We start from the raw sequence: 24,141 nt of genomic DNA on the forward strand, positions 1-24,141 counted from the left end.
TCATAAACCAGCTAGGGATTGATCCGTATTATAACAATTAAATCCCAGCTGAGGGGGATTGTGAACATCACCCATTAAGTGGGAAAAAAAGGATTGAGATTGAGACCATAGAAGACAAAAAGAGAGGTGGGTAGGTTACAATGTTGGGGCAGTGGGGGATGGTGGGTAACAATGGTGGGGTGGTGGTGGCGGCTTTACACGAAGGAGGATTTCTTTGAATCCACTGGACTTCTCAGCCTTGGTTGAAGCCATCAGTGGTAGTGTCAACTTCAATTAAGGGTAAGGCAGGAGCACAACGTTTGATGGGGAGAATTTCTTCTGAATCCACTAGTCTTCTCCTACAAAACAAGATGAAGAAGAGAATCCTTGCAAAACAGGATGAAGAATAGAATCAGAGGATACATATAGTTCAGAGTCTCATCCTCTGGATGGCGTATTTGTAGAAGAAGACCCTCCCGTCCTCTCTCTCTCTCTCTCTCTCGACTGCAACCCCCACCCCCTCTTCTGCCAAAAGATGGGTTGCAGAGATGGCATTGGCAAGGGCAGCATTTGCAGGTGTTGGTGGAGATGTTGAGGGTGGATTGTTTGTTTGCAGGTTGAGGACGATGCGCAGGTGTTGGTTTCAGCAGGTCAAGGAGTCACGATAGGAGGGGAGGGGGTGGTCGTGTGGGGAGGAGGGTGAGGGAGTTGGGCTAGGTGGGCACCACGACCAGTTAAGGGGGTAGGTCGTTGTGATGGGGGTGAGTACAAGGAGAAGACGACATGGTGGGATGGGGCTGGGTTAGAGGGGAGGGGAGAGGGAGAGGGAGAGGTAGGGGTGGGGGTGGGGATGGTGGCAGCCTACGGAAGTGGTGATGGAGTATGCGAAAGTCGTGGTTGGGTATTGTTGCGTTAGAAAATGGTATTGGGGCGTCCTATTCCTACAAGACAGTTAGCAGAGAGGGCCGAGCTGCGTCGGTGACTCCACTCCTATGCTTAAGTCAGAATTCTTAGCAACAGATGAAAGTAATGGAATTCAAATGATCATAGAAGGATGTTACCTCCCTATTTATGGTTGATCGTGGGCAAAATCGTGCCCTAATAGGAATGTAGAGTCCTCGGAATGTAGTGAGAGAGTTTAGGAGTGATTTTAGGGATAACATTTATCCCATAATTCCCCTCACGCCGTATCAGGCGCCATAGGGGCGATAATCTCGGGCCATGTTGGTTCGTGGCGAGCTATGGATTAGTTGGATGAAGTGTTGAGGTCATCCCTTCTTGATATGAGTCAAGTCGCCAATACATGGGTGTCCACGTAGCGATCTCTCGTAAAGGCACGAGCTTCGCCCTCACATATGCGCTCGGTGAGGTCTGTCGTTCACTAGGTCTCGCCCTTGTCGAACTTAGTCAGCTCGCGCCTGGCCTTCATGGCCACAACTCGTTCCACATGCCCATGTCAGGTCCCTATTAATGAGAGAGAGATCTCCTGACCTATCACGAGCCCCCCACTCTTTTGGGCGTTCTCACCCAGGGTAGTCGAATCGATTTTGAATTTTCTGGCGTCTGCTCTCGCGCGTGCGAACATGACGTCTTGACAGTTGGAGATGACTTGATGTTCCATCCATTGGTTGACATATGGCGGGAGCTATGATGGTGCCTTGATACTAACCAACGTCATCTGGGCTTGACGACGTTTGGCGTTCCACACGTAGCTGGTCACATGGCCGTAGGCATTATAATGTCTAGGTCTAGGCTACGATCGCTCGATCTCCATTACGCTGGGATGCCCATTCGCCAGTTGACGCGTGTCACTGGTCTTTATGACACCTTGGGTATGCCCAATGTCGTTTGCCCTTGGCCGTTCGATGGTGTTTTTCCCTTGATCGTTGGATCTCGACGGTTCTTCTTCTTTCTTTGGCTATAAATTTGGGAGTTACTGTTCTCCTTTCTTCCCTATTGCTGCTTCGAGTTTTCTGCATTCATCTTCTCTTGTAATCCTGCCGCATTGCTCTGCTGCTCTTCTGCTCGCGTCTGTGTTGGCGTTTCTAGTTTTGTGGCAACTCCTGTCACTCTCGGGTGTGCTATTTTCCTCGTCCAAATGTCTTTTACTTCCCTGCGCACGTGCTTCGTTCTTTGTTTTTGTCATTTCCAGTAAGTTTTCTGAAATTATGTCTTCTTCTTCTTCTCGGTCGGAGCCTAATAGGCGTTCCAATGATGTTTCTGGTATGACCGGGGGTTCTGACCTCGAGGTGAGTTCTGATAGGACTCACAATGAGCCTTTTGCACTCTTTGGGTCTAAGCGTTTTGCTGCCCAATACGGCTATTTGTCCAGTTCTTCTGATGTCCCTCCTAGTGGGAGTACTTCAGCCCCTGCCCAGGTCTTAGAGGAGCGGGCTGCCAAAGGTGGTGAGGCCGTTGATGAAGAGGAGGAAGGGGGCGACTCTGATTCTGAGGCCCCTGAAGAGAGCACCACAGGGGTGGAGTCCTATCAGAGCACCCTAACTGAGCGCTCCGAGGGACCAGTATGGGTTCCCCAAGGTGGTGAGCGCCTGGGTGCCAAATCCAAAGGAGAGGGCAAATATTCCGCGTCCTAGGACCATATGCCTGTATGAGGTCGCGTTTCAAAGTGGCCTCCGTTTGCCCGTTCATCCTTTCGTGGTAGAGGTCCTTCGCCACTACGCCCTTTCTCCGGGCCAACTGGTAGCGAACTCATGGAAGCAGATCTTTGGCTTCTACTTGTTCTTTGCCCAGCTCGGTCGCAGGCCGTCGTGGGCCTTTTTCATTTAGTTTTGGGTAATTTACACATATCACCCCTAAGGTTTAATGAAAGTATGATTTTACCCCCAGTTTTGGAAAATTCTACGTACCCCCCTGAGGTTTACAAACGTTAACAAATAAACCCATTCCGTCAATTTACAACTAACAGTGTTAAAATCAAGGGGTAAAGTTACAAAAATACCCCTTCAAGAAAAGAAAAAAAAAACCTGCAACTTATCTTCCCCAAATCGATTGGGGAAGATGAGTTGCATGTATCTTTTTTTAAGAAACCAAACCATTTGTCAATTTTCTGCCTGAAATATTTTTTTTTGTAAAATAATCTAAAGAATGGAGAGTTCACTTAACACAGCAAGCCACCAAACTCATGGCTTTAAGTCGTAAATTGTCATTTTTTTTATACACCGATATCAGTCAAATGGATGGAGCTGAGGATCCGAGGAATGGCAAGTGAAGAGAAAAGGAGGTGGGGGTAGGGGGTCGAGGGGTTACATACATCCAAAAATTGAACCAAGAAAATGAGCAAGGACTAGCGTTCATTGCCCTGATGGCACGAGACGGCGAAGAACAAAGATGAGGGAAAGTTATTAGAGAAGATGAGTTGCAGGTTTGGGAATCTCAATCTCAGTCGCAAGGTACCCCTTTCGGATGGCCTTCCGATCCTTCTTCCCATGGTGATGATGCGAGAACTGCATCTAAAAGTTCAAGAGCTGTTTGTCTCCGCTACCCATCTCCCTCTCTCACTCAACAACCAAGAATACAATTGAAAAAATCAAAAAACAAAAAAAAAACCTACTTGTTCTTTTTGTTTTCTTTTGTTGGGTCTCTCGAATCATTTAATATTACAAGAAGTGATGCATGGAGAAAGGCCATGGATCAGAAGCAGACATAGATAGATTGAAGAGGTTAAGAGAAGAGTCTCTCCAAGATCTGGGAATGTTGGTCATGTTATGTAAGTGTCAAAGATCAAACCGCACATACGAGATAACGAATTAGACAATATAGAGTAGAAAGCCTGCCCTGAGCTAACTATCATTCTGGCCCTCGCAAAGACGATACTTAGAAACCCTAAAATTTAATCCTGCTAGACGGGAAGCGCAGATCGAAAGGAGGAATTTCAAAGGGTAAAGTAAGAAAATGTAAGAAAATAGAGGACAAGAGTCTACCTTGGATTCGGGGAGAGATTGGCTGTGGCAGAAGAGGCGAATCATAGAATTTGACTCTGCGATGCTTCGAAGGCCACAGACTCAGAGGAACGAGAACTCAGCTCTGGCACCTCTCAAACTGGTGCGAAGGGCGAGGATGACCTCCCTGTAGACTATAGAGTCGCTGCTTGTGGAGCGAATTCACTAAGCCTGCGGTGTAGAAGATGATGAAGACTATGACTGCAACTAAGATTGAGATTCCAATTTAGGATGGTTACAAATCCGATGGCTTGATGTTACCCCAAAATTCCATCTCTCTGAGGATTGAGAGAAACCTAAATCAAGTGGAAGAGGGAAAAGAAGGAGAGTAAATTAGGATCGGTTTCCACGATGTTCCCTACAAGGATAACTACAACTCATCTTCCCCAATCGATTTGGGGATGATGAGTTGCAGGTTTTTTTTTTTGTTTTTTTTTGCAAGGGCAATTTCGTCAGTTCACGTCATATTTTTAACACTGTTAGTCATGAACTGACAGAATGGGTTTATTTGTTAGCGTTAGTAAACCTCAGGGGGGTACGCAAAATTTTTCAAAACTGGGGGGTAAAATCATACTTTCGTTAAACCTCAAGGGTGGTATGTGTAAATTACCCTTTATTTTTTTATGTTGAAGAAGACTTCGGATGAGTGGTACTACTTGGCACTGCACGGTCTGAAGGGGTCGTTGAGGGCCGTGGGTTTATAAGCCACATGCCCCAGTCTACTAAGAAGTGGAAGGACCGCTTCTTTTTTGCGCGGATACTCCAGGATCCCTTCAAAGCAGAGTGGGAGAAGATTTGACTGAAGACCGTGAACCTTGTTCCTGAGCTGAGCTGGTATGACCAGGATTCTCTCAGCTTGTGTCTGAATGGCGAGGCCTTCGACGTGCGCGAGCTGAAGAATGAGGGTATGTTGATCCGGCACGAGCTCAGCTCAGGGTGAGTGTCTCTGCCTTAAGTTTATTTTTCTTTTCATGCATGTTTTCCATGAACTAAGCTTCAGACTTCTTCTTCTTCTTCTTCTTCTTTTTCTTTTTTTTTTTTTTTTTTTTTTTTGCAATGGACTTCAAAGTGGATCGCAGCTCACTCAGGAAATCTGTCATGCAGCACGGCTGAACAGACCACCTCCAGTGGCACTGCCTCCCTCCCCCCTCCCCCCCCCCCCCCAAAGACAAGAAGAAGAAGATCCCTCCTTCGGCTAGGGACCCGAAGCTCTATGGGGTTCAGTATCAGCCCCTGACTCCCAGCAAGAGGAAGGAGCCCAAGGAGGGGAAGGGCAAGGAGAAGGAGGACGAAACTGAACTCATCATCGAGCGGCAGTAGAGGCCGCCTCCCCCACCGTCGTGACGGGAAAGAAGTCCTGCGTGATCCCTCGCTGGGACATCTACCAGGGGGAGTCTGCCCTCGAGGATTCGGAGGTCACACGTGAGTGGTTGAATCAGAGGTGCTCCTGGAGGATAGCAAATCCGTGCAAACTATGACTGACGAGGACCTCATCTCGTCTTTTGCTCCTGATGTGGCAATTGTACGTATCTCGCGACCTCTTAACTTCATAACTTTTCTTCATTTATTTCTTCAGTGTCTTATATGGTCTCTTGTTCTGCAGCTGGCGGCTAAGGCAGGAGAAGTTCTCCATCGGTATGAGGTCTACCACGACTTTTATCACCGAGAGAGGCAGGCTCGCTTGGAGGTAGATGTGCATCAGCTGAACCTGACCAAGGATAACTCTGACCTGGAGTCCAAGGTCAAAGACTAGCAAGCGAGACTCAAGACCTTGACTGACCGGAAGGACGTCCTAGAAGGTGAAGCCGAGGTTGCGACCTACCGAATCAAGGCTCTGGAGGAGGAGCTGGCCCAGGAGAAGGCCAGGGAGGCCCAGATCCGGGCTAAGGCCATTGAAGACTTCAAGAGCTCGGCCGAACTACATGAGCTTTTAGAGTTGAAGACCAAAGAAGCCTACGACTATGGCGTGAGAGCGGTCGGTTACATCCCGGATGAGACCCCGGGCTACAACTTTGAAAAGTGCAAGTTCTACATTCCTTCTCCCCCCAAGTCTCCTTCCGAGCTCGCTCCTCCTGCTGATCCCCCTATTGATCCCTGATGTATTTGTTGTTTTTTTTTTATGTATTACTCTTTCTCTCTCTTCTTCTTCTTCTTCTTCACTTTTTTTTTTCTTTTTTTTTTTTCTTTTTTTTTTTTTTTTTTTAAATGTACGTTCTTGGAATCTCTTAATGAAGAAATCTTTTGCTTTCAGCCTTGGTGTCATGAGTGTTGTTTCTTTTAGAAACTCCATAGGTCGTTTTCTTCACACTTTCGCGTGGTCAAGTAGGTCTTCTATGCCGATCTCGGTGGTTGAGCTTTGTGCCAGCCCTATGGGCTGGTCTTTTACGCCAACACTTGAGGTCGGTCTTTTGTGCCGACCTTAGAGGTCGGTCTTTGTGCCGTCCTTAGAGATTGGGCTTTATGCCAGCCCTATGGGCTGGTCTTTTACGCCAATAGTTGAGGTCGGTCTTTTGTGCCGACCTTAGAGGTCGGTCTTTGTGCCAGCCCTATGGGCTGGTCTTTTACGCTAACACTTGAGGTCGGTCTTTTGTGCAAGCCCTGTGGACTGGTCTTTATACGCCAACACTTGAGGTTGGTCTTTTAGAGTCTCAAATGGGCTCTGAAGCTTTCAAATCATAAATTTTATTGAAGTGGACAGCTCTTACAGTAGCTTTACTGAAAAAATTTCCTCAAATTCTTTGAGTTCCACGATCGTGGTATCTTGTTGCCCCCTGGGGTCTTCAAGCGATGTGTGCCTGGCCTTATTTGCTTGGAGACCACATAGGGTCCTTCCCAATTCGCATCCAATTTTCCTTGATGTTGAGGCTGTGAGGCGCTGGCCTTCCGTAACACTATATCTCCAGCCCTGAATACCCTTTCCTTCACCTTAGAGTTGTAGAAGCTAGCCGTCCTTTGCTGATAGGCTATATTCCTCATCATGGCGTCTTCTCTTACCTCGTCTAGGAAGTATAGGTTGGCCCTCAGTCCATCTTGGTACGTTCTTTCATTGAAGCTGAGGCTCGCTAGTATTTCCACTGGTGTTAAGGCCTCAGTCCCGTAGGTTAGCCGAAATGGGCTTTCCCCCGTGGGCATTCGAACGGTAGTTCGATACGACCATAAGACACTTAGCAGCTCATCTACCCACCTTGCCTTTACCTCGGTTAACCTTCGTTTTATCCCTGCCAGCAGCGTGCGGTTGGTCACCTCTACTTAGCCATTTGCTTGAGGGTATGACACTGATGTCATCCTCAGTTCTATATGATAGTGTGCACAGAACGCCCTGAATTCTGGGTTATTGAACTGAAGCCCTTTGTCTGTTACTAGTACCTTAGGCAGCCCAAACCGGTAAATGACTTTGTCCCTGAAGAATTTCTCCATCTGTTGTTGTGTGATCTTTGCTAGGGGTTCTACTTCTACCCACTTGGTGAAGTAGTCTATCGCACAACGAGGTATTTTCTTCCTCCAGAGGCTGGGGTGAAGTTGCCCAGTATGTCCATCCCCCACATAACGAATGGGATGGGGCTGAGTATTGAAGCCAGCTCAATAGCCGGTTGGCGAGGTATGGGCGCAAACTTCTGGCACTGTTCGCACGTTTTCACGTACTGGATGGCGTCCTTTTGCATGTTTGGCCAATAGAAACCTAGCCGAAGTACTTTATATGCCAGGTGGCATCCTCCCATGTGACTACCACAAATACCTCTGTGCACTTCTGCCAAAGTGTATAGGGCGTGGCTAGGCGTTAGACATTTCAATAAAGGGGATGACACTGACCTCTTATACAGTTCACCTTCCACGAGGGTGTATCTTGTTGCGAGTCCTCGTACCTTTGGTGCTTCGACCCTATCCTCTAGCAAGATGTCGTCCCTTAGGCGACGATCGGGTCCATCCAACTCGGCTCCATCTCAATCGACGCGATCTCTTTGGTTTGGGTTCAGATAAGTTGTCAATGTACACCGACCCGTCCAATTGAGCTAAAGCCTCAGTCAAGAGGCGTGAGAGCGCATCAGCCTTTTCGTTCTCACTCCTTGCTATTCTTTGCATCTCGAATGCCTCGAACGAGCTGATTATTTCTTTGGCTATGGCTAGGTACACTGCCATGCAGTCGTCCTTTGCCTCGTAGTCTCCATTTATTTGGTTCACGACCAGCTGTGAATCACTTTTTACTGTTAACCTGTTGACCTGAATGGCCTTGGCAATTTTGAGTCCTACTATCAATGCCTCGTACTCTGTCTCGTTGTTGGACACTGGGAACCCAAATCATAGCGTGAACTGTATCTTGAAGCCTTCTAGACTTGTCAGGATGAAGCCCGCTCCACTGCCCTCTGAGTTACTCGACCCATCCACTAACATGGTCCAAGGCGGTTTAGGACCAGTCTCTTCTTTGTCTCGGTCCTCTCGCTCTAGTTTGGTCTCGCTCTGTGTGCACTCGACTATGAAATCAGCTAAGGCCTGGCCCTTTATGGTTGTTGTTGGCTTGTACTCGATCTGGTACTCGCTCAGCTCCACTGCCCATGCTATTAGCCTCGCTAACACATCAGGTTTGGGGAGTACTTTCTTCAATGGTTGGTCTGTCATGACCGATATAGGGTAGGCCTGGAAGTATGGCCTCAATTTTCTTGTCGCTTTGACCAACGCGAACGTGAGCTTCTCAATTTTTAGGTAGCGGCTTTCTGCTTCCAACAGAACATGGCTAACGTAGTACACCGGCTTCTGTACCCCGTTCTCCTCCTTCACTAAGGTCGCACTCACCGTCACTGACAAGGTCGCCAAGGACACCAATAGTTCCCCCTTGGGGTCAGGTCGCGCCAGCAGAGGTGGGTTAGCCAGGTACTTCTTCAAGTCTTCAAAGGCCCTTTGGCAATCGTCGATCCAGGTGAAGCCTTTCACCTCCTTCAGGTTCTTTAGAGTCTTGAAGAAGGGTAGACACTTGTCTCCAGACAGTGATACAAATCTGGTGAGGGCCACTATTCTTTCGTTCAGCCTTTACACTTCACAGATTGTCCTGGGCGGGCTCATCTCCTGGATGGCTCGTATCTTGGCATAGTTGGCCTCAATTCCCCTTTGGGATACCATGTATCCAAGGAATTTTTTTGAGCTTACCCCGAAGGCGCACTTGGATGGGTTCAGATTCATTTGGTGAGCACGCAACACCTGAAATACTTCATTGAGGTTAGCTAGATGGTCTTCAACCAGTACGCTTTTGACCAGTATATCGTCCATGTACACTTCCATGTTCCTGCCGATCTGGGCCTTGAACATTTTATTAACCATTCGCTGATAGGTCACCCCCGCGTTCTTTAGGCCGAAGGGCATAACCAGGTAGCAGAAGTTCTCCTGGTCTGAGCGGAATGCCGTGTACTTCTCGTCCCCTTCTTTCATCAAGATCTGGTTATATCCTGAGTATGCATCCATGAAACTCAGTCTTTCATGCCCTGCTATCGCGTCTATCAGGGGGTCTATCCTGGAGAGAGGGTACTCATCGTTGGGGCAGGCCTTGTTGAGGTCGGTGTAGTCTACACACATCCTCATTTCCCATTTGGTTTCGGCACCATCACCACATTAGCCAACCAAGTTGGGAACTGTTCTTCTCTGATAAAGCCATAGGCTTGCAGCTTCTCTATTTCTTCCTTCATCGCGGCCTGCCGCTCTGGAGCGAAGCTCCTTCTCTTTTGTTGGACCAGCTTCCTAACAGGATCCACGTACAGGGCGTGCTCTGCTATGTGGCATGGGATGCCTGGCATACCGACTGTAGTCCAGGTAAACACATCGGCATTCTTTTGGAGGAACGTCGTGAGCTCTTTTGCTTCCTCCTCCTTTAGCAGGGCCCCGATCTTCACGGTCTTTGTAGGGTCCTAGTCATCGATTGAGACTTTAACGAGCTCCTCAACTGGTTAGCCTCGTTGACAGCGTTGGTCACCTTCACGGTTGTTTGTGACTTCTACTGTGAAGGTCGTCCCCCTGTAGTTGCCCTTGATCTACTTTAGAAAGGCAGCGTGGCATTCTTACACCTTTTTCTGCTTGGTTCGGCATTCTCCTATGCCGTTGGGGATAGAAAACTTAACCTTCAAATGCTTGGTAGAGACCACAGCCCCTAGCTCGTTCAAACTTGGCCTGCTCAATATGACATTGTAGGCCGTCGTGACCCGAACTAACTTTATGGTTTTTTGGCATGGGGTGGTCCCCACTGTCATCAGGAGTTCCATCGACCCCTAGATCGGGGCGGGTGCTCCTGAGAACCAGTATAAGAGCGCGGTCTTGGGCTTCGATGTGTTGGGCTCAAACCCAAATTGCTTGTAGGCATCGTACGATAACATGTCCACCGACGCCCCCGTGTCCACCAGGATCCTATGCACTGGTCGATTGGCTATGACTGCCTGAACCACGATAGCATCGTCGTGTGGCCAGCTTAGCCCCTCCATGTCTTCATAAAAGAATGTAATTACAGGCTCAGTTCTTGCTCTTTTCTCGGGCATTTTTACTACAGCAACGAATCTTGCTTTGGACTTTGCCTTTCGGGACGACTCCTATCCCGGACCACCCAGTATGGTGATGATGGCTGATGCTTTGGAGGTGTTGGCCTCAGTGTCTGCTCTTCTGCCATCTCTTCGATCATCTTTTCGATCGTCTCGACGATCTCGTTCATCCCTTCCTCTGGGTTGATCGTACCTTTTAGGGTCGCTCTTTGTGGCATCGTAACCTCGAGAATTGTCCTTCCCCTCCTCCTTGACATATCTCCTCAGATGGCCCTTCTGAATCAAGTCCTCGATCTCTCTATAGCTGTCTGCAGCTCTCTGTGTCATAGCCGACATCTCGGTGGAACTTGCAGTATTCCTTCTTATTTCTGTCCCTGGGCTTTGAAAACATTAGCCTGGGCCACTGTAGCAGACCTCGGTCATACACTTCCATCAGGATCTTGGTCCTGCTGGTGTTTAGGGGTGTGTAATCCGGGCTCTGATCTGGATCTGAGTGCCGGTCTGACCTCGATTTCTTGGTGTCCTTCTTTTCTTCCTTCTCGCTCGCCCTTTTCTTCTCTGAGGCCTTGGGATTAGCTATCCTTCGTGCCTTCATGATGTCGAACATGTTGGCGTACTGATAACAGCATTCCAGTAGTTGGAGCATGTTAGTGACCGGCTCGAGGGAGAGCGACTTCACCAGGTCATGGTTGGTTACCCCGTTGTGTAGGGCATTGAAGACCATGGCATCATCCAGGTCCTTGATTTTTAGAGCTTCCCCATTGAAGTGCGTGATGTAGTCCCTTATGGACTCATCGGGTCGTTGCTTCACCGCCAGTAGGTTAGCGGCCGTCTTCTACTACTTGACGCTGCTCTGGAAGCGACTCACGAATGCCTGGCCAACTCCGTGAAGCTTCTGATGGAGTTGGATTTTAGTTTGGCAAACCAGAGTGCCGTTAGCCCATTTAGGGAGGTCGGGAAGGAGCGACACGACACAACGTCAGATCCGCCGTACACTGTCATCATCGCGTTAAAATAGCTGATGTGATCGTTGGGGTCGGTCTTCCCGTCATAGGACTCAAAAGTGGGAGGTTTGAAGCCTCGGGGGAGCTCAGCTCTCATAATGTCGGCCGTGAAAGGGTGTTGGCCTAGCCTGAAACTCTCTTGGGGAATGCTGCCCTTCTCCAGGGCCTCTAACTTGGTATTGATCTCCCTGAGCTTACAGTCAAGCTCACTTTCAATGGCCTGGTTGGCTATCGGCTTGACCCGTTCATTGTGCCCGTCCCTCCCTTGACTGTGGTCTTGTCTAACCGACTTTTACTGGCTGACTCGTTTATTGCGCGTGTCTGAATTCTTGGTACGGTTCTGCTCTATTTGGTCGTGGGTTCCTCGGTGTGTTGAAATGGACGGCTCCAACGCTCGAGAAGGGTCGCTCCTCGCCCCCAAATCTCCGGTGCGAATGATTCCTGGAGGGGGAATGTTCCTTCGGGAGGGGTGAGATGACCCGGCCCGGCTTCTGGTTCTATGCACTTCTTCTCTTGGAGCCCTCTGGTCTTCTCGTGCCGGTCTGGGGAGAATCGGCATTGGGGGTAAGATCGATGCTGCGACAGATGCAGGGTTAGCCGCCCTTTCGGTCTGTAACTCCCTGACCACCTCTCTGAGGAACTCGTTCTGTTGAAGGACTTGTCGCTGCAGATCGTGTATCTGACCCACCGTAGCCGGTGCGTCTGGATTCATGCTCACTGGGATGAATCCCTCCTGCAGTGGAGGTGGGGGCGGCAGAGCTCTCGGGCTTTGGCTGGCTTACCCACCTTCTGGGATTGTACTTGGTCCGATCGCTCTCACTGCCGATGGCTAGGACCCTACCATGACTGCTGCGGCCACCGGTGGCCGGGATCCAGCCGCTGCTATTGCCGCCTGGTGTGCAGTTTGTTTCCCCACCTGTCCTCCTCCCTGGGTGTTTTTCATCGTCCGACGAACTGCTAGATTCTCCACAGGTTGGGGAGCTTCAGGGTTGATGGGAACTACGTTCTATTCGCCTACCATGATTTTCGGTTGATTTGTAGAGTTTTGAGAGGCTTTGCAATCGTTGTTCCCACGAACGGCGTCAATATGTTGCGTCAGAAAATGGTATCGAAGCATCCTATTCCTACAAGACAAAGTTAGCAGAGAGGGTCGGGCCGTGCCGGTGACTCCACTCCGATGCTTAAGTTAGAATTCTTAGCAACAGATGAAAGTAATGGAATTCATATGATCATAGAAGGATGTTACCTCCCTATTTATGGTTGATCGTGGGCAGAATCGTGCCCTAATAGGAATGTAGAGTCCTCAGAATGGAGTGAGAGAGTTTAGGAGTGATTTTAGGGATAATGTTTATCCCCTAATTCCCCTCGCGCCGTATCAGGCGCCATATGGGCGATAATCTCTAGCCACATTGGTTCGTGGTGAGCTAGAGTCAGGTCGCCAATACATGGGTATCCACGTAGCGATCTCTCATAAAGGCACGAGCTCCATCCTCGCGTATGCGCTCGACGAGGTCTATCGTTCACCAGGTCTCGCCCTTGTCGAACTTAGTCAGCTCACGCCTGGCCTTCGTGGCCACAGCTCGTTCCACATGCCCATGTCAGGTCCCTATTAATGAGAGAGAGATCTCCTGACCTATCAGGTATAATAGGAATTGTGAATAATGGTATCTCAAACATAATTGATCAAACATTGGCACCTAATGTATAATTTCACCAAACATTGGGTACCCATAGTGTCATTTGCCCTTTAATTTATTACAAGTATTTGTAATTTTGATTTTCAAAACTCATTGCTCTCTCATCTCTTTTACGATTTTGATGAAATTTGGAGTCAAACACTGTTTTTGGCTTGTCCTGACATCCGAGGCCGAGGGTGCAAAATTTTGATATAACGGTTGGTTTTCGTGAATGCCTTCAAAGCTCATAGTTGTCTCCCAGTATTTTTTATATTGAACGGATTCTAGAATTTAGAAAATTGTTTGGGTTAACATTTTGGGATTGGTGTGTAGTTTCTGTGCTTCTTTTTTTTTTTTTGGTAAGAAGAACTCTATTAAAAAGGGAGAGTGGGGGGGCATGGTGTCTTTCTTACAAAGATTGACCAACCATGAAGTAGAAATGGGCCAACTTGTCCTACACTCCATAGACACAGCCTTCCGAACCAAGGTATCAGCCACATGGTTGAGGGACTTTGGTAAAAACAAAAAACTACAAGAAATAAAGTAGAGAGATACTGAATGTCCTGGATGATTGGTAAGACTTCAAGGGATGGGTCCTTCCGATCGTTGAGAAACTTGATGAAATCCAGATTATCAGACTCAACAAGGACATTGTCGTAGCATTCCCCCACTCCATATAACAGGCTAGATCTCACAGCTAAGCCTTCCCTTTGTAAAATACTCGAAAACTTTAGAGGATCCGACACAGCTAGAATGGGATTTCCACCATGATTTCTGATCTTAACACAACCCACACCTGGAGGGCTCCAGCTTAGTCTGATTTGGGGGGGAGAATGGGGGGTACTAGTTGAATGACTGACCTCCTTCCTCGAAGCACTCCAGAATTCCTCAAAAGCAGTTGATGCAAGATGGCATACATCAGTAGGATCACACTGACGATTTTCAAATCTGAACTCGTTTCTCGATTTCCAGAGGTACCAGCAAACAAACGAACAAAATCTGATGGGTCAGTAGGACTAGAGCAAGGCAAAGGGCGGGTGGTAATCTTTTCGATGACCTTGAAGAAGAATCAATGGGGGACCTACAATCTAACATCTTGGCCCCTGCGGCAGTCCCATCAGGTGGTGTGACTGTGGCGTTCGGTCTTGCCCCTGGCGTGGCCTGCTGCCTCAGGGCAACAAGGGTTTCACGAAACTCCTTGAACTGACTTTGCTGACTTGCTACGGACTTATCAACCGCAGCCATCATGTGGTGTAAATCATCGAAAATGGGTCTAAAGATGTCCACAAGCTACTGTATACTACCCGCGAGGGGGTCTACAGCGTCATGTACCATAACCGCCAGCTGATGTGCTAAGTCATGGCTGGCGTTACTGCCATGTGAACCACATGGTTTGTCCTCGGCTTGGTCTGCAAACTCAGCCGCCGTAGGATTCTCCATTTCTTCATCCACCATATTTTCCTTTTGGATACGAGGACGTCCTGGTCCTTTCTTTTGCTTGACCATAGCAGTCGTTGGCTTATGAGGGTCCCACCGGGCGTGCCAAAATGTGTTGGTGATAAAACTCCCAAGCACTCACACGCGGGGTTACACTCGTAGTGCGAATAATGCGGGCGTGCCAGAACCTTTGCACAAGTTCAAACGAGGTCGAAAACAGCCTAATCTGACTCCTTACCAGGTTAGTAGGTTTCCCTCCTGCCTGAGTAGCTCTAAGGTCTTTTGGGTTAAGCCAACAACTATGGACTACAGCCCGAAATGCCACAGACCTTGGAATGATCAAAAGTAATTTGAAACACAAACAATAATGAGACAGAAATGGAAATTATATCAATCAATCATACCAGATACAAGTGTGGGCTCCATGGATTCACTCTTGCAGCTCCTAGTATGTGACCGTACATCCCTTCGATCTCAATTGATAACAAGCACCGATAAAGAAACGCAATAAACAAAGCAATAAACGAATGAAGTAAATAAAATAAAGAAGTGTGCTGGTTGTCAGATGTTTGTGTGTCCCCCCACGGATAAGCCTCCCTCCTTATATAGGATAAGCCCTGGCAGTTATCAGCCTGTGCAACCGTTCCCTCCAAGACCATCCTCTCCGGCTTATGCTTCCCAAGCTCCAACCAAGTGTTGCCACGCAAGCCACCAACCCTACTCTCACTCCAACTGTTGCAGCAGTGGCGGGCCCCACCAACGTTGCCATCATTTTTGTTCCTTGCGAGACGTAGATCTGCACCTGGCACTACCTGTGCCTCTGCCACGTGGGCCACCCTCTAACTGCCAGGGTGCGACCACATCTCTGTACTCCTCTTTGATTTCGGCCCAACGCTGATGGCCTATTCTTGGTCCTCGCCTGGCCCAACCAAATCAGAACCAGGTGGTTTGGGCCGCAAACACTAGGTCAGAAGGATCGTTGCCCTCACAATTCCCCACCCTGAAGCATTACCTGCTCACTTCTCAAATCCTGGAATCTGATCAGACCCCAATTAAATGGGTCATTCTTTATCAAGTTATCCCACCACTTTGATTTCAACCGTGCCATTTTGGATGGACCTTGGGTTATCAAAGGACATTGGTTTCTCTGAAACCATGATCTCCCAAAATGGAGAGGATGGGGGTTATGGTGGGTGTGCGGTTCGGTGTGCGACAATGATAAGGGCAATGGAGAGGGTGGAGCTGAGGCGTTCTATTTCTCAAATAGGATGAGAGTGGGAGGGGTGAGTGAATTTGTCGGTGATGGTAGTGACAGTGGAGGTGGTGGTGCCAGGCAAATTTGCAGAGAAGAAGATTTGAAGGAGGTTGTGGGCAAGGGAAGGGTAAAATTGGGATTTAAAAAATATAGGAACCTCAATCATCATTTGGCGAAATGTGTAGGTATCCCAAATACCACATCATGAAACGTGAGATACTCCAAATGATAAGATTCAAACGTTGGGCACCATAGCTATAATTTAACAAAACGTTAGGTATCCTGGATGCTATTTATAAAAAAAAACTTCAAAAAATTTTTACCGTCTGAAAAGTGATGGTATTTTTTACCGTTTTAAAATTGCAGCTCAATAAGAAGTTTTGAGCTTTTGGGGAATCATCCATATAGAATTTGACACATTCGCCTCTAGTTTAAAATTGACTTTTTAAATAATATTTTATTACCGTTTGAAAACAGGGGATGGGATGGGGATCGCTTAGGGATGTAAATGGATAATTGAAATCCGAATCCGAATCCACATCCCGTTTAAGGATATCCGTATTCGTTTAAAGATATCTGGAAAATGATCTGAATACTCAAATTAAAATTCATCCAAAATAAAAATCCAAATACTTAATAATAAAAAATTAAATAAATAAGGATTTTGAGAGTTTTTGAAGATCCAAGAGGTTCTAGAATATGATAAAAAGAGAATCATGATCTGAAAGATATAGATTAAGAGTGAATTGTATCCGCTAGGGGGAAGAAGGTCCGGGTTATACAAGGCAGAGATGTAAACGAATGATCGAAAATCCAAATCCAAGCCGCATCCGAATCCATTTAAAGGTATCTGTATTCGGCCAGAAAATATCTGACTCTGATCACATCCGATCCATCTACATCCCTAAGATAGCTGGAACAGCCAATCTAGCGGTACCGCATGTTACCGATCCAGATCTGCTGATCCAAGATCGATACCTACCTTAACCATGCTTAAGATGGAAGACGTGAGCTCGAAATGCGTTTGACAACCAAAAAATGTGGCTATTTGAATGCAAGTAATCAGATTATCAGATAGTTTAACCAGAAAAATCATAATCGGTATCAGATTGCCTGAATCCTGGAATTCATATCCGAATTGTTAAAGAGTGATTCTAATTCTTTACGGGGTAAAAGCCTATATCGAATTTCTTACTGGGAAAAAAAATTCCCATATCGATGGTTCAGTGCAAACCAAAGGTGAAAAGGTTTGGTCTTTATTAAAAAAGAAAGCCAAATCTGTCCAATACAAATGGATCAAATCCATATCGACACCAATACCATACCGGTCCTGAATCTCACCCACAAAAAAAAGGTGGGAGTTCTGAAAGGAAAAAAAAAAATAAAAATATGTTTGTGAGAAAGGGGAACCAGAGGAAGTGGATGCGGCAGGGGAAGAGGGAATGGATTTGGACAGGCAGATGAGTTGCTAGGAGCAGCCCTGAGAATGGTAATGCTTCGAGATATGGGAAAGTCATCGACGTGGGAGGTGATGGTAGTGGGAGAGAATAGTGGTATTGAAGATGGTGAGGAGTGGAATCTGGGTAGCTTTCTGGGGACCGTTCGGGGGCGGGACCGGCGAGCGTGTCGCCCCACAGCTTGTAGAGGAGACCCATTTTGCCTTTTTGAAAAAATTGCAATATCGGTGTTAGATCTCTCGATACCGCAACCGTTACAAAAGAGAATAGGGGAAAAGGGCCGAGCTGAGGAGCAGACTAAAAGATAGAGCTGATTTCCAATACCAGTCAGAGGGGTCGAAGCTATTCACACTTCACAGAGTCCCCCCCCCCCCCTATTGGCCTTTTGATCAGGTTGAGAGTTGAGAGAACCCAATGCTTCAAGGCCCTCTTTATAGAATGAATTAGCTAGCCAGCCTTCAAGTACAAACCTATAGATAGATTACTACAAGCAGAAGGATTAAAATCCAAAAAATACAAAGAGTGAAGATGAAGGGACAGCGAGAGGATAAGGTTCCTATAGATCTTGGAGTTTGGAAGGCTGGCTACAAGGTTAGGCTCCCAGTGTACAGTGCTCGACTACGGTCACCTCCTGGCTCCTGTGGGTTTCCTCACCGAAGTGCAGAAGTCGGATTCATCAGATCTGAGTAGCCTTTGGTGTTCTTTTTCCTTTGTAATAGTCGGAGTCGGTAGACACCAAGGAGGAGGAAGCAGAAATAGTGATGAAACCCACTGTTTTATATATTTTTTTTTTGGTTTTAAAAAAAACAGGTAATAAAGGATTGCTAGTAATGAGTTTGACACATTTCAACAGTGGATCGCTCGGACCGGTCCTTGGTCAGAAGTGTGTCGTATCCACCTAAGAGTCGACGGGATAAATTAAGAAGAAACGAGACTGGAAAAAGAGAGACCCACGAAATGAGTGCCTCTCCACGGGGCGAGAAGGGTCCAGCCACTATGGTCCTAAAACATCCTCCATTCCATTCACATACACCCACTGTTGCGCAATCCTCTCTCCCGCCCATCCATCCGAGAGCCACGGTTATGGGATTCGTCTGCACCGTGACTCCAGGAAAATTCGATCCATTTATTTATTGTGAGAAAAGATAGATGACAAACGATCTTCTAGTCGATGTAGATCATACAAGCAAATGTCTGCGAATCAAGATGGAAACAAACGCACCGAATATGTAGCTGCAGTGTACTGGACCTTTCTAGCTAACTTCTAATTCCAGGTAAGATGCGGAGAGTAGCTGTGGCTGACTCTCGCTCAAACTTCCATTAAGAGATTTTAGTCCTTCGGAGGAGTACTTTGGGTAGGGTGTTTGTTTGTGTTGGGGTGGGAGAGACTCTAAATCGTCGATCTGGTTATTTCAAAGCTTTGCCGCGCACCAGAAGAGCAGTTACTTTGGGGCGCTCTGATGTAGTAAAAAGCGAGCATTGTGCAAAACAGCGTTAGCCTCCTCATTTGATGCGTCGATCAATCGAAGCTCATTTATCTCCTCCTGCCATTTCTCGATCTGTTCCTTGTGTATTCTGCATGTTAAAAAGAAATTTTTGGAAGAATGTAAAATCTCCAAGACTCAAACCTCTGAATGAGCGACACCAATTGTTTCTCTACTAATTAAACTCATCGACTTAATAATTTAGTCTAGGCTTTTCTTTTTTCTTTTTCTTTTTTTTTTGCTCTTGTGGTGGAGTGAAGGGGGTGTTTCGCACTGATGATTTGGAGACTCACATGATCATCCGTTCCTCAAATTCATTGCTGAGTTCCTTGAACATGTTCTTCCCAGTTTCCAGCAGCTCCGACACCTAACGATGACACACTATTTAAAGATCAGTGGAGGATAAGGGGAAAAGGATTACCTGAATTCACAAATTGTACGTGCAAATATGACTACGATAGTGTATGTTAACATGTAGTGATGTTACCAGTTGAGTGAAGCGTTCGATTCTTTCAAGGAGACGAGCGATGCTGAGTTCCATCTCTTCGGATCCCGCTACGGCAACGTTCGTTTCTGTCTCTTCTTCAACGACCTCAACTGCCTCATTTCCTTTCTTGACCTAATTAATTCCATTTTTTTAGTATGAGCATGTGTAGATGCATCAGAAAAGCACGAATGAAGAGAACAGACACAGAAGCACACCGCCGCTGGTTTCATTCGCTTTCTTACTACTTCGATATCTCCTTCGTTGTCCATTAGTCCATTTGGAGAATGAACGCTTGTTGGAGTTGAGACTGTTCGACGAAATCTAAATAACAAGTCAAGTAATTATGCGAAACAGAGGAAGAAAAACTTGAAAAGTAATCAATCAGCATAACAATTTTAATCGTCATTCAGACTGGACTCCTCCTGCCTTTGAAGATCTGGTGGAAGGCAAGAAATAGGTATCAAACTGTTGCACACACACAGATTTGGCCAGGGACCTTTGCGGCATCATCATCATCATCCAAACTATCGAAATAAAACGAGATTTAAACTTCTTAACCGATGAATGATAGATGAGGGTGAGGCAAGATGAAGAAATGTAAGCATTGTTTCAACTATTCAAACAAGCACAATCTACATGTCCACTTCCAGAGAAACATGGAATGGAATGTCGGTCGCTAGAACGAAGAACCTTCGGTACTTCTTGTTAGTGCAGAAAGAAAAAGAGAAACAGCACAAAGAAATGAAGTACTAGCTAGAAGCAAAACTGATCGAAGGGGAAGGGAAAGAGAAGAGTCTCGTTTCGTGCGTGCTTACCTCGAAGCTCGAATCGGAATTCGTAAATCGTACTACCTTTGTATGGATGAGAACAATAAGGCTCTGGTCGATCTTAAAATCAGTCACGACTTGAAAGTTCAAACCTCAAAACAGAAACGTCAACGACTGAATCAGAATGACCACCAGCACCCGTAAACTGTATACATATCACATAGAACAGAGTGGACGTAATTTGAATTTCAACCAAAATTTACGAGCGGGAACCTTCGGGCGGTAATGAGTATTCAGAACACTTGTTCTGAGTTCTGACTTCTGACCTGAGGCTGAATCAGGTTCCAGTAGTACGAAGAACCACACTTGAACGCCCTTAGGCGCACAGATGAAATCCAACAGAGTGAGTAGATTCCATCTGTGCGTCTAATGGCATGGGAGAACCTAATTTCTGACTTATGTCATTCCAATGTATTATTAATTTATTTTTTTTTTGGTAGAATATGTCATTCCAATGTATGGCGTATGAAGTTACAAACTTTTATCAAAAAAAAGTAGCGTTTTTGTCAAATGCCCTTCTCAAAATGTCTATTTGTCCAAATGCCTCCCTATAACTTTTCTAATTTCAAACTTCCTCTTACTTTCAAAACATTGTAGCACTTTGGTCCCTACCATTAATTTGGAATGTTAGATGTTAGTTTCAGGATATCTAATGACCAAAATGCCCTTCTCATAAAAGCCCATTAAAACTTAAAAATAAAAAAACCAAAATACCCTCATCTTCTCCAAATGGTTTAGGGTTTAAAATTGAAAATCACACCCTAAACCATTTGGGGAAGATGAACCCTAAAATCAAACCTCCAAAACTAAAAATCAAATCTCCAAAATTGAAGTTGCAATGAAAAAATTTATGGATTATTGATCCACAATCCATAAAAATTCTATCAAAAAAATTGATTTTTCCCAACACATTAATTGTTGGCAAAAGCTACTGTGAACCGCATCATAGAGAATCTATGGGTGGGCCACTTAGTTTTGCCATATAGATGAGAGTTTCAGGACTGGTCCGGTCGCATTCATGAAACCTGCTCTCTCATTATTTCTTAGATATCTCTCAAGCTTCGGTCTCTTCTATCGGTTCGTATTGGGCTGACTAAAGATCATAAAGTTCTTTCTTGCTCTCTTGATTTTGGCTAAGAATGAAAATGAGAGTTGCACATTGATTGGTCGACACTGTTCAGTACAGTATTTCGCTCATCAGAAACTTGGGTGGTGTTCTTACAAAAACCAGAAAACAGAATCGTTGATGTGTACAGTATATGGTAAAGAAATCAGAATCGTTATTGTGTACAGAAACATGGGTGGTGTTCTTACAAACCTCTCTTGATTTTGGAGGTTTGATTTTAGGGTTCATCTTCCCCAAATAGTTTAGGGTTTGATTTTTAGTTTCAAACCCTAAACCATTTGGGGAAGATGAGGGCAATTAGGTCACTTCACATTTTAATTTTTATTGGTTTTTATCATAAGGGCATTTTGGTCATTACATACTCTAAAACTAACGTTAACGTCCCAAAATAATGGACAGAACCAAAATGCTATAATTTGTTGAAAATAAAGGGGAGTTTACAATTAGAAAAGTTGTAAAGGGGCATTTGGACAAATGAGCATTTTGAGGGGGGCATTTGACAAAAACCCAAAAAATATGAAGTTACAAACTCATGAGTCATGGCCTCACGCTATTGCAGACATGCGCAAGATCCGGATCCTCTCCAACTACTTGAGGGTTCAAATTTCACCAATCGTCCATCCAATGGTTAGGAGCACTTGAACACACATTTCAACACTTGCCAACACTTGGGCTTAGGGATGCGTGTCCAAATCCTCCCCACCGTTGGATTGGTGGTTGGAGAGGACTTGGACTGTTCGAGTTGGAAGGATCATTTTTCATATAAGCAACCACCAACGAGGCTCTAATGGTCAACAATACCATCCATGGTATCGCGGCTATGGTCATGCATGCATGGGTGTATTTTTTTGGGAGATCACAAGATTAGACAATGGGTTTTACTTTACAAAATTAACCAAACAATCTTTATTTTAACTAATATATTCAAAATAAAGATTAGTATTACAAAAACAAAGGGTGAGGTTGCACGGGTGGGACAGCATTGGATGGAATAACAAAGGGTGGGATAGTGGGCAGGTTGCAGAGGAGGGGCATGGGACGGTGGGTTGGGATGAAGAAGGTGCAGAGGATGGGGTGGGGCGATCATATTCAAAGTAGAAGAAGAAGAAAAAGGGGAGGCGGGTTAAAAGAAGGGAATTATCAGCGCCACCCTCTGAGGTATGTCATTATTTTAATGCACCCACATTAAATATGCAAATATCAACCTTAACCCAGATTCTAACGGGATTTTACACTAAGTCTTGTTAAGTGGTGATGTCAGTAGGTAATTTTTTCTTAAAGACTAATATACCCTTCCAATTAAAAGAAGGGAATTGAATCCTTCTTCTTCCTTAATCGAGCGAAGAAACCCTCTGCAACCGTTGTCGAAGGAACAAACCCTACATACCAGCGAGCAAAGAACCCGGCGTCGAACAAAGAAACCCTACTTCTAGAATTGGGTTCTCTTCTTCTTCTTTCTTTATTTCTTCTTTCCTCTGCATTGCAACAGAAGAATCTTCCTTTCCCATGGAGGACTGCAATCGCCTCTTCATCTCCTCAAGTACAATGCTCATTCCTATCTCTGCATCATCTTCACAACTCATAAAGATCGCTGCAATGTTAGCTGGAATCAGATGCACCAGATGCAATATTTGCTCCACTTCATCTATCAGTTCATGCTTATTAATCTCAAGCTAGTTCCAAGCAAGTGTCTTGAACGCTGTGATCTCATAATACGACAGATTGATGTGCTTGTCCACTCTTCCTGGCCTTAGCAGTGTTGGGTTAAGCTTCTTCTTGTGATTGGTAGTGAAGATCATTAGCCTCTCACTTCCACAAGTTGACTAGAGCCCATCAACAAAATTCAAAACCCCATATAAGCTAACCATGCTTCCGAAGCTGTTATTTCCCTTGTTTGTGACCTTTGTATGGCCTCTTTTCATTTCTTCCCTCACCATTAATTTTGTTCTTCTTGCAGTCAGCAATCAACATCTTCTACAACGATTACAGACTTCTTGGAAGTTGAAATCAAGAGCTTTCTAAACTGCAAATTGCTTGTTATTGTCGTCAATTTGTGGTCATAGATGTCGAATTCGAGGAAATTAGCAATTGTGGCGATCAAGCTTGTCTTACTAGTCCCATGTGGACCGTACAAAAGGTACCCTCTCTTCCAAGCTCTGCCTACTCTACTATAATAATCCCATCTCTTCACAAACATGATCAGATCATCTTTGATCTCTTGTTTCATAACTATGTCAATAGCTCAAATATAGAATGTTGAGGGATGGGAGGACACAAAAGACCAGAGCCTCCCATCTTCATCCGTTGACCTGTTTGTGTAAAGCTTCCGCTCTCTGTTCTTGAACCTGATAAGCTTTGCAACCTCCATTTGAGCATTTGGGTTGTAGTGATGAGAAGAACTTGGAGAAGAGGCGTTTCAGAGCTTGGTATACTTCAGGAGGAAGGAAGTCACGAAGTGTAGTTCAGATGACGACGAAAGTTGCTAGCAGAGAACCTAGCAACTTCCAATCCAAGTGTATCTCCACTATTGTTCCTTATCAAAAACCAGAAATCAGATTAAGCAAAGATAAGACTCCGTATAAATCAGAGGAAGAGATAGAGAAAGAGAGAGAGAGAGAGAGAAAGTTCAATGAAACTGCAAAAGAGTTGAATAAATGTGTAAATGGTATTTTAGTAAATTACATTTCATAAGTTAACCCCATTAGAATTTGGATTAAAGTTGATATTTGCATACTTTGGATGCATTAAAATAATGGCATATCTCAAGGGGTGCGCTTATTCTGTCCGGGTGTAACCTATGCCAACACTCGCATAGGCCTATCTCTCTCCTCCTCAAAACAAAAGGGCATATGTGTCTTTTCATATCAAGAGGAGAGAGATACACTCATGGGAGTGCTGGCATAACACTCTCGCACAAAACTCTTTTCGCTAAAAAAAT

The 24,141-nt window shown here is 45.7% G+C and overlaps 1 protein-coding gene and 1 pseudogene across 1 annotated transcript; both read right to left on the bottom strand.

The window, feature by feature from the left end:
- Positions 1–23,573, bottom strand: part of LOC122672587 — a 28,314-nt pseudogene extending 4,741 nt beyond the window's left edge.
- On the bottom strand, positions 18,703–19,623 carry LOC122670684. Its single transcript, XM_043867644.1, has 4 exons — positions 19,466–19,623; positions 19,251–19,382; positions 19,057–19,130; positions 18,703–18,854 (listed from the first exon to the last, which is right to left on the bottom strand). Exons 1-4 carry the CDS (start codon positions 19,517–19,519, stop codon positions 18,722–18,724), a joined length of 393 nt encoding a protein of 130 aa, XP_043723579.1. The 5' UTR covers positions 19,520–19,623; the 3' UTR covers positions 18,703–18,721.
- Positions 23,574–24,141: the final 568 nt, after the last annotated feature.

This window comes from Telopea speciosissima, chromosome 8 (assembly GCF_018873765.1).
Source record: "Telopea speciosissima isolate NSW1024214 ecotype Mountain lineage chromosome 8, Tspe_v1, whole genome shotgun sequence".
In the NCBI taxonomy this organism is placed as follows: Eukaryota; Viridiplantae; Streptophyta; class Magnoliopsida; order Proteales; family Proteaceae; genus Telopea; species Telopea speciosissima.

Excerpts from the sequence above, each read along its gene's own strand:
- LOC122670684 (XM_043867644.1), bottom strand. The coding sequence starts at position 19,519 with ATGGACAACGAAGGAGATATCGAAGTAGTAAGAAAGCGAATGAAACCA. Across the intron at positions 19,131-19,250 it reads TCGAACGCTTCACTCAACTG|GTGTCGGAGCTGCTGGAAAC; the intron begins GTAACATCACTA and ends TGTCATCGTTAG. Across the intron at positions 18,855-19,056 it reads TTTGAGGAACGGATGATCAT|AATACACAAGGAACAGATCG; the intron begins GTGAGTCTCCAA and ends TTTAACATGCAG.